This window comes from Chanos chanos, chromosome 1 (genome assembly GCF_902362185.1).
Source record: "Chanos chanos chromosome 1, fChaCha1.1, whole genome shotgun sequence".
NCBI lineage: Eukaryota > Metazoa > Chordata > Actinopteri > Gonorynchiformes > Chanidae > Chanos > Chanos chanos.
The window spans coordinates 8,265,110-8,276,070 of NC_044495.1; the positions used below are offsets into that span (position 1 = coordinate 8,265,110).

Genomic DNA, 10,961 nt, shown 5'->3' on the forward strand with positions numbered 1-10,961 from the left:
CGTACGTGAAGTGCCTTATCTGATTATGTAAATCAATGAAGATTTTAAGATCGGCGTGGCGCCCTCAACACAAAGTCGATTACTACAGTCCCGCATACTATCTCATTAATATCTGTGCAAGATGTCTATATTAACCGTTCAATCATTTTATTTATATCTTACAGTATTAATGAAAAAGGGGTGATGTTAGTAAACTGCCGAACAAGTCCTCTATTTGCATGTTTACGGTAAATACCACCCCTTATTCTCATCTCTTCGAGTTAGTACGGTACGTCTATAAAAGCTTCATTCGGCAGTGTAGAGTAGCACTGCTGCCAGTTGTAGTGGGATAGCTTCATAAGAAAGAGCCAGAGAATTGGCGCAGTGAAAATTCCAGACGGCTCAGCTGTCAGTTGTAAATCGGCAGAAATTTAACGCTCCTCTGTGTCGTGTTTTTAAAACTGGGATATATCAGGGGGATTCTTAAAAATCTTTATTGTAAGCTTATACATAAAGAATAGAAAATGAGTTCCATTAACGTAAAGAAGCTGAAAGTAAACGAGCTGAAGGACGAGCTGAAAAAGCGGCAGCTGTCCGACAAGGGACTGAAGGCCGAATTAATGGACAGACTACAGGCCGCGCTGGATCAGGAGGCCCAATCTGCAGGCGATTTCTCTTCCCATGAACCAGAAGCGAATGGCGCCGAAGGCAGTTACGATGATGGAAATGGCCTAAATTATATGGGAGACGAAGACCTCGACGATGATCTGGTAGGGGAGAGCATGGAAGCCGATGAGGAGGATGGAGATGCGGGCGAGGATGCCGGTGAGGACGAACGCGCAGTCGTTGAACAGCAAGACGATGACATGGGGGAGGAAGAGGAAGAGGATGCCGGCGTTGAAATGGATAAATTGGATGAGGACGAGGATGCTCTCCTGAAGGAAGATGATGAGGAGATGGATAAGTTCGATGAGGAGGATGAGGATGACGATGTAGCGCTCGATAACATTCCTGGAGAGGGTAAGCCTGCGTTCTTTTTCTAAACATTTTTGCTTGGTTGCTAGTGTAGCTAGCAGGACATTAAATGAGCCGGCTAATTCTTGGCCATGGCATCTTGTCAGCAAGTCTAGATTGCAGCCAGACAATCACACCGTCTGACATTATCATTATGGGATAATTCATTGCTACAGATGAAGCAGTGAAGCATTGCGCGTTGATGTGCTAGGCGGTGGTTCTGACGCACTGACCTGTACTCTGATAAATAAGATGGATGGAGTAGCGGTATGGGATAGCGCTATAGAAGACAAAGAAAGCCTCATGGTATTTAAGCATTGGCTAGTTAGCAAGTCAGCTAACGATTACAGTAGAATTGTGGCTCCTCGCAGTGGTGACATTGAGAGCGGCATGTCAACATAATCTTGATTTATATTAATTGTTCTAGGTTACAGTTTTATAGTGGATTGGAGACCATGTACAAGATGTTTGGCAAGCTTCGCTTTTAGTTATTATTCGTACAGAATTCTCCTCTGTCTAAAGCAGTCTCTCGTTGGTGAACTAGATGCTCTTCGGGTATCCAATGCGTTCTTTAAGATCACTACAACTGTAACGCACAGCTGCCTCAGGCTTCACGCAGTTTCAGTGGATTTAGGAGCTAGCATTAGTTTCCAGCACAAGTTGCTCTTCTGGTGAATCGGGGTGGCCCTTGCTTGCACACAAATGAGGCGCGCGCTCTTGTCATTTACCAATGGTTGCATGTGAGTATGAATATTGATCTAGATATCGTATGCATTTAAACATTCACATAATATGACATGCAGCCACGTTGCATGCATTGTGAACTTGAAAAATGTGTGTTACTTAGCTCAAGGTTAAAAAAAAATCTGCCTTCCCTGCAGCTGACTGGCTCGGACCAACTGTACTCTTTCACGAAAGTTTACATTTTGACACCAATTTATCAACTGTCCCGAGTGGCTCTACTCTGGATGTACTGTATATCAGCCTTCATACAATCCTTAAATGAGAATTGTTTTATTTACTGAGTTTGTGCATTGTAACTCATTCATAGTTGATACCACCAATTTTAAGTCACTTTTAGAAAACAAGTAGGTGTGGACCATCATGTTACAACTGGGTCCCACACGGAGGTGCGCCTCCTTACTTGTGTCGTTGTTTTATTCCCAAAGGAGATGCGGACAAAGACAAGAGTGATGAACAGAAGAATAAGAAGGGTGTTAAGAGACGCCGGGAGGAACATGGAAGGGGCTACTTTGAATTTATTGAAGAAAGCAAATACAGCCGGTAAGGATTATGCAGTCTGGACCGCTGGTATTCCGGAGGTACCACTGCACCCTTCAAGGTTCATGACAGAGCAGCGTTGGTATTAAAGAACCAATGCTGGCATCACTTTGTTCCTCACCAGTGCAAAGAAACACACATTTTTATTGTTGCCCACTTTTAACCTGCTCTTAGTTCATAATTGGGTGCCAGTCACCAAGGTGCAAGCTTGAAGCCGCTTTGTCATTAGACAATCCAGGGGAGCACATTGTTTGTCCGTGGTCTCTGAAGAAATATGATCATGATGTGTGGCATGTTCTCTTTATTTGTGTGTGTGTGTGTGTAAGCATGCTTTTCCACAAGCACTTTAACTTTACGGGGTAAATATCTGTTGTTTCTATTTTGCAGTTATATGTCTGTGGGTCTTTTGTGTATAAAATGATGGTGCATTATTCTTCCAGGTGCAAAAGACGAACATTAAGTTTTGAAATTCTTTTATTTTATCTGCTTCAAATAATGCATGGTTTGTTCTGATACTCAGTTTGTTTCACACGTCAAATCAGGAAGCATTTTTTTTTCCCAGGGAATTATACGTTTTGACACGCACCCTCTCACAGCTACCGTTCCCGCTTGGTCTCATTTGCCTGTTTGTTACTTTTTAACTTGTATCCAATGCGGAGAACTTGTGAAAATTCAAAAACATTTATGAAACTGTTTTAAGGTGAAGACCACTCTGTGTTTTCTTTCACGTTGATATGTAGTGTTGCAAGGTCCCTGTGTTTTGCTTTTTTGAGAGGCGCTTACGATGATTCAGAGAGACTGTTCATCGTTGGATTGCTGGTTTAAATCCAGGGAGAGTGACTTTGGAAAAGTGAACTAATAGATTAAGAAGTATAGAATGCCATTACTCCTCCCCCAGATTAAACCTCTCAACTCTGACCTCTAATTTAGTATTTATGTGGATTCGTTATCTTTGTATTTATTGATCATACTCTTTTCTTCTACTGTCTCGCTATCTGTACAATTTGGTATATTTTGCGAGGGGTCGAAGTTGTTATAAGTAATTTCAGATTTCAACACACAGAATGAATGCACACTCTAACAGAGATTTTGGGGTTCATGTGAGGTGAAGTGGTCATAGTACAGCTCATGGTTGTCAGTTAATTTTAAGGTTTAACAAGGTTCATTTAAGGTCATGGAAGTATGTCAGTAACTTTCTACAAATACCGGATTCCAGGAATACCGCAATGTATTTAAAGATGTTTATTTTATGACAAAAGTAAAACTGCCTCCGGATGAATGTGAATGTGTATCTCGTGAGTCCTCTTCCAAAAACTTGTTGTGACTCCAGATCCTTATTATCAAACATGTTGATACACATAGGTTTTACTTTTTTTTTTTTTTTTTTTTCAACAGATGCGTTGGCACAAAGCTGCACTCTATGAATATTTCTGACTGGGCCAGATTTACACAGTGTTTTTTTGCCAGGAGGATAAAAACAAAATACCTCAATATTAAAACTAAACGTATCATTAATGTTCATCATCCTCTTTAAGACGGTTCGTAAAACTACAGGATTTAACTCAGGTTAAAGTGAAAGCAGTAGAGACAAAACTGCATGTGCTTGTGACTGATCTGGAGTGAATAAGTTGAGATTCACATTGATTTTTTTAAAACTATGACAAATGTGGAAGGAACTGAACTATGATGGGGTACTTTTGTAGACATGCGCGGCAAAAAGAGCTGCAATGTAGAAACAGTCATCGCCAACGGGAGAATTCAAATGAATCTGTGCTGGGTTCCCAACGATTCACAGCCCATCCCAGTACACTTACTTTGTTCCCCCCAACCCCCCGCACCCCCCACCCCCCACCCCCCCCCCGCTCTCCCCGCGTCTCTTGATATGACTTTTGTTATAACAAAGCCCCCTGTTTCTCAATTGTTCTTTCACAAATCACTGAGCTCATATCTGGAGTACCCGTCCTTTGTCTGAGCAGAGGATTGACAAATAAGGAACCGTGTCCTTACATTCCCCTTTGCACTGAAAGAAAAACAGGACCATTAGCGACACCTAGTGTATGTTTTTATTATTACCATGGACGTCTGAGTGTGAAGTGAAATACTGAGCCTGATACCAGGATACATAACTTAAAGCTTAGAGTATATCCATGGACGTTTAATGGGCTGGATGATGTTTTAATTTAGTATTTTCTCCGTAACTCCTCTCTTTCAGGGCTAAATCACCTCAGCCCCCCCTTGAGGAGGAGGATGAAGAGTTTGATGACACAACCGTCTGTCTGGATACTTGTAAGGACATGTTATATGGACCTCTGTTATATATATATATATATGTGTGTGTGTGTGTGTGTGTGTGTGTGTGTGTGTATACGGTGATATATATTTATGATACGAGAGTATGTTGTTATTCCATAAAACCATACTGTTATGGAGTTTTGTAACAGTGCTGTTATGGAGCGTCATTCTACAAGGTTTTGCGTAAAGTGGAAGTGGATGCACATGTATTGTAGAGCTAAAATTCATGATATTTTCATATTTAACTAGATCCACTGAAATTAGGAAAGAGTGTGACTATGTGTATGTGTGTGTCACCAGACAACAGCGATCTACACTTCAAGGTGTCACGGGACAGATACAGCGCCTCCTCTCTCACCATGGAAAGTTTTGCGTACCTGTGGGCCGGGGGCCGGGCCTCGTACGGTGTGGCACAGGGCCGGGCCGCTTTTGAGATGAAGGTGAGAGTTGTGTGTAACTCCGTTCCTCTGTCTGGTCCAACTGAAGTTGCACCAATGCTTGTCCCTACAGCTTTTGTAATGGTTCTTGTATCAGCAGGGTTCCCGTTGCACTTTTTAGAGCAGTTTGTGGCTGGGTCAAGGTCAGCTTCAATTAACCTGCTTGCTTAAGTAGGTCACATGGCATTTGTTTTGGAAGAGGAATGGCTGCTTTTGTTTTGATAATTTGAGGTTTATGCCAACAAGTTTCTCAGTTGTGATACCGATTGTTACAAATGCTTAGTCTCATCGACACATGCCACGCCACACAAAGGGTCAAGAAATACGAAGCAAAACAAAGAAGACATTTTTTTACATGTATTTTTCTATAAGTTGTGTCGTCCAGTTTGCTGCTGAGTTCTCAAGAAATAGCTGATTTAAATAGTTTGGATGTAGTGACTAAATATTTATTTTTAACTATGAATATGGAATAGGAAATTGCAGTTAGAATGGGAGCTCCGCAAGGTAGACTACTGTCCTTCATCATTTGATTAATCTCATTATTTTTTTTCCAACCTTTCTACCAGATTACCGAGAAGATTCCAGTCAAACACATATCAAGCAAAGGAATTGAGATCCACGAGGTGCGAGTGGGGTGGTCATTGGCTAATGGAACCCTTCTCCTTGGTAAGATGTCAAACACTGAAACAGTTAGAAAACATTTGGTGTTGAAATATCTTCTGGCACGACCATGTTTCTTGGGGCAAAATTTAGATTTCCTCGTTCAGGTTTTGTATTTCTCTCAGAGTGAAATCATACTTAAAACACTCATTTCTTTAGGGGAAGAAAAGCATTCCTATGCCTTCTCTACCAAGGCAAAGAAAACTACCAACTGTGTGACAGAGGATTTTGGAGAGACATTTGATGAAAATGATGTCGTTGGCTGCTACATTGTAAGTATCTTTGAAATTCCAAAAAAAAAAAAAAAATTACAGAACAAAAATATGCAATGATTTGGACCAGACTTCATGGCTTATCATTTCTTTCGCCGCCTCAACATAAATGTATTAACTGATTTGGTTTTAATACTGTTAAGTTTAAAATAGTGCATGTATGACTCAGGTTCACAGAGGTGTTCATCCAGCCTTTTGTGTTGTGTTGAGATTTTACCCATATTAGGACCATTTGCTATTTGTAGGCTTTGTATTACATCGCTGTTTACAAGCTGTACTGTTGACTCTGCAATAGAACTTTGGAGACGCAGAGGTGGAGCTCTCCTTCTCCAAAAATGGGCAAGATCTGGGCGTGGCTTTCAGGGTCAGTAAGGAGGAGCTTGGAGGACAGCCTCTCTTCCCTCACGTACTCTGCCACAACTGCGCTGTAGAGTTCAACTTCGGCCAACGGGAAACACCGTTTTTCACCCAACTAGAGGGCTTCACCTTCCTTCAGCAGATTCCTGTGAATGAGCGAGTCAGGGGGCCAAAAGGCCCAGAGACCAAGGAGGACTGCGAGGTTAGTTTGACGTCATAAAAATCAGAGTTGGATTCTTTATTTGTCACCCCCCCCCCCCCCCCCCTTATTTGTGTTTTGAAAATACGTTTGTCTGTTTTGTACAGGTTATTGTCATGGTGGGACTCCCTGGAGCTGGAAAAACAATGTGGGTCACAAAGCACACACAGGAGAACCCTGGGAAATACAACGTCCTGGGCACCAATACAATTCTAGAGAAAATGATGGTAGGTTAAAAACATTTGCCAAAAGATTCCAGGGCCATCAAAACTGTGAACTGAGGTCTAATGTTATTAACTGTTACTACCAAATTATTACTCATTGTTTGTTTGGGATGAGAGACATTTCATTTGTTGAATTAAACCAATGCCAACATCATTGTATTCTGAATAATCAGCAGTATCTTGTACAGGGAGATCCAAATTAGAGCATAGCTTTGAACAGTACTAGTATACGGAGTTCTGTAGCGACAAATCACAAGACATTTGGCAGACACGGAAGACAGAGGTCTCATACACATTACAGTGGCCTTTTGTTTATCTGTATTTTAAGAGAGAAGTCTGAAGTCTTTTTCTCTTTTTATAATCCAGATTGCTAGTTTGAAACGGCAGATGAAGGACGTCACCAAGCTTACAGCAATCTCACAGCGTGCCCCTCTCTTCCTGGGAAAGTTTATCGAGATCGCAGCCCGCAAAAAACGCAACTACATTCTGGACCAGGTAAGCTATTTTTTTTTTCCTCTTTACCTTATCTGTAAGACATGTTTTTCTAATGGGTGTTTAGGTTGGATGTTCACTTAAGATCATTCACATGTTTAAAATAGGACAGGTTCTCCTCAGAGTTTTACTGCCCTTGCTACACACATACACAACAAAAATAAGTGTTATACTTTTGTAATCGATGTATGTCTGTTGTGTGTCTAGACCAACGTTTCAGCTCCTGCCCAAAGGAGGAAAATGTGTCTGTTCGCTGGCTTTCAGAGGAAGGCTGTAGTAGTCTGCCCCACCGATGAGGATTACAAACAGAGAACACAGAAAAAAGCAGAAACTGACGGCAAGGACGTGCCTGAACACGCTGTACTAAAAATGAAAGGTGAACACCCTTCCTCAGCACCTCACCCCTGTTTGTGCAGCTTCATAATCACATTCATAATAAAAGGACACAGGTGGCTTATTTTGGTTCAGGATTAAACGTCCTCTGTGCCTTTTTCAGGGATATACACATTGCCAGAAGTGGGCGAGTGCTTCAGTGAAGTGATCTACGTGGAGCTTCAGAAGGAGGAGGCCACAAAGTTGCTGGAACAGTACAAGGAGGAAAGCAAGACCTCCCTTCCCCCCGAGAAGAAGGCCAACCAGGGCGGCGCTCCCCCCAAGAGAGGAGGCAACAGGGGCCGGGGAGGCAAGAACCAGTTTAGCCGTGGTGGTGGTGGTGGTGGTGGACAGGGCCAGAGGGGTGGCCGTGGAGGCTTCCAGAACAGAGGCAACTTCCGTGGAGGTAAGGCGTCATTGAGCAGGCCTGCCATGACACAAAAAAAAGAGTTGTGTGTATGTATGTATGTATGTATGTATGTGTGTGTATGTATATGTGTGTGTGTGTGTATATATATGTATATATATATATATATATATATATATATATATATATATATATATATATATAGGTCATTTATATCACGTTTTCACTTGTTTGAATGCTCTATGGGTCTTGGAGGTCAAGTGGTTGAACACTGAAATTTCATTTTAATACTTTGTTGTCTGAGTTACAGAAATGTAACACGAGGTGCCTGCACTTCCTTTATCCCACATAACTTGATGAGCACCTTTGTAATTAAACATTGCCTTTTTGGATTTTGTGACACCCGTAGTGCCAGGCCCCCGCGGTGGCTTTGCTAGGCCCCCCAGAGGTTTTCTTCCCCCGCCCGCCTTCCGAGGAGGGTTCAACCGTGGCAGTTTCAACCGAGGAGGTGGCATGCCAAACCGTGGAGGTGCTCCACGGGGAGGACCTATCAGAGGAAACATGGGGCATATGGGCAACAGAGGAGGAGCTATGCACAGGGGTAACATGAACCGTGGAGGAGGAGGTGCTAACAGAGGCAACTTCAACCAGGTGGGTGTTCAGTGGTGTAGCAAATCACATGTTTTCATTGAATTACAGTTACAATTACAATTCAGTTTAGAAGAAGTAGTACTTTGTCTCACACACACACTGAGCAGTGAGCAGACAAACATGTTATGGGCTAGGAGCACTGGGCAGCCTCTGCCTGGGGACCAACTCCAGGTCTTTTTGCCAGTGCCTTGGTCAAGGTCAACGACAGGAATACTAATCCTACCACATATGTCTTTGTGGTGGGTGGAAACCAGAGCACCCGGAAGAAATCCACACAAACACGGGGAGGACATGCAAACTCCACACAGAAAGGACCTGGGATTCAAACCCAGGGCCTTCTTGCTGTAAGGCAACAGTGCTAACCACTGAGCCTCTGTTTAATTAGTAGCAGCAACTTTATCTCAAACATCTCCTTTAGTGCTATTTTAGAAATACTGATTTAGGTGGCCAACACAGTTCTTAGATAGTTGTTGGTTTTGATAATATAACAATTTGTAGAGTTCTTGTACATTACACAAAATTGTCCTTGCAATGAGATTTGTGTGGAATGGCCCTGAGTTCTTAGTCATCCCATCCTTCTAATGGTTCACAGCAGCTTCCTAAACTTTCACCCAAGTACTAATGTATTTGGTTTTAATGGCCAAATTACTTCATCATTTGTTCAGGATATGAGATATTTTATCTGTTAAATGAATCCCCAAATCAATAGTTTTCTTTGACGCGATGACAGGAGAACATTTTATAACATTATCGTTTTGTCTCCAACAATAATAAACATTATTTTTTACAAGAAGGATGAAGTTTGAAATTTTTAAAGAGTAATTAGTGTCTGTCTGATTGTACTAGTCCATGATTTATACACATGCTTATTGAATTGCATGTATGGGTAACTAGCTATTTTCCTTTTTATCATTCTTTATCAATATTTTAATAAATAAATAAAAACTTGAATTGTGCTGACTTCCTTGACCACTTAGTGTGCTATAACAAAACTAACTGACCTGTTGTCTCACAGAAATTTCGAGGCCGAGGTGGCAATAACCGTGGTTTCAAGAACGGAAACTTTGGCATGAACAAGGCACAAGCTTTCAATCAGAGCTGGCAGCAAGGGGTAGGTTTCACTCACCCGGGGCACAACCATGTATTTGCTGACATATTTACTTGTGAGAAAAATAAAATAACCGGATTAGGACATTAGCAAGCCATTTAAAGCTAGGACCATAGATGATTTCATCTCTTTCTGTTTTGTACAGTTCTGGAATCAGAAGCCATGGAGTCAACAGTACCATCCAGGTTATTACTAAGTGTTGATCTCTGCAAGAGACTTCACGGCACAGCAGCACACTAAATGCAGTTACCCAGTGTGGCATCTACTTTTTTTTTTTTTTTAATTTCTATATTCATTTGTACAGATTATAAGAATGAAACATTCCACAGCTGAAGGGAGATGACTGAGTGTTCCTTTAGAAACTCTATAGGCTTCCTTTTACTTTTTTTTGTTTGTTTGTTTGTTTGTTTGTTTTGTTTTTAATTTCATGTCCAGTCTTTAAATGGTTACAAATAAGGAGCCTCAGCATTTGTTCAGGGTGGAATGTTTTGGAAAACTTTCAGGGTTCTGTATTTCACATGTAAATGTACTTTTTACTAAAAGGTCTGGTTTGTTTGTTTACCCATTTGTATAGCACATTTTACTCTGCTCCTTAATGTTGGTGGGGAGGGAGGTATTCTTTGTAGAAGCATGCCACAGTTCTAAGCACAGGTCCCCATATTCCCACTGCAGAAAGATCTGATTCTAGTTGGTTCTAGTTGATTTTTTCTGTAAAATACGTAGATGTTGTTTGTTTTTTTAACTTTATTTGAAAAAACTAGTAGGACCACCACTAGGACCTTTTTTCATTTACATACAGCTGTAAAATTTATTTTCATGTTGAATATCAATACTTAAAGGTTTTAAGTAAACTTTACATGTCCTGTAGAACACGACCTTGCCAAAAAATATTTAGCAGCGTGTGGACACGTTTCTAAATCTCATCCAGAAGAGTATTACCACCGTCCTCAGCATAAGAGGCTAATTCCATTAAACTGGCGCTACATTGCATTGACAGATAAATATTTGGTCCATGGTTATTGTACAGAATAGCTCCTACACAATTCACTCCATATTATAATATTACCTAACACAGACAGAAATCAGTTCTGTCTTTCATAATAATCAAAGTTTTTAATGAGATAGCGGCAGCATTTATTTAATTCTAGGCACAAATGAGTTCAAAAACATTATTTGAGCTGGAGCCAGTACAAAGAACTAAAACATTACAGAACATTACAGAACAATATTAAATTGTCCAGTTGTATAAGCAGTAT

At 41.1% G+C, this 10,961-nt stretch overlaps 1 protein-coding gene across 1 annotated transcript; it reads left to right on the forward strand.

The window, feature by feature from the left end:
- The first annotated feature begins 503 nt into the window (after window positions 1–503).
- Window positions 504–9,914, forward strand: hnrnpua (heterogeneous nuclear ribonucleoprotein Ua). The gene is made up of 14 exons (XM_030780014.1): window positions 504–999; window positions 2,163–2,277; window positions 4,487–4,560; window positions 4,867–5,006; window positions 5,570–5,669; window positions 5,823–5,935; window positions 6,231–6,494; window positions 6,599–6,718; window positions 7,082–7,210; window positions 7,415–7,583; window positions 7,704–7,985; window positions 8,356–8,597; window positions 9,613–9,708; window positions 9,851–9,914. The coding sequence occupies exons 1-14, from the start codon at window positions 504–506 to the stop codon at window positions 9,899–9,901; spliced, it is 2,391 nt and encodes a 796-aa protein (XP_030635874.1). The 3' UTR covers window positions 9,902–9,914.
- The last annotated feature ends 1,047 nt before the right edge of the window (window positions 9,915–10,961 follow it).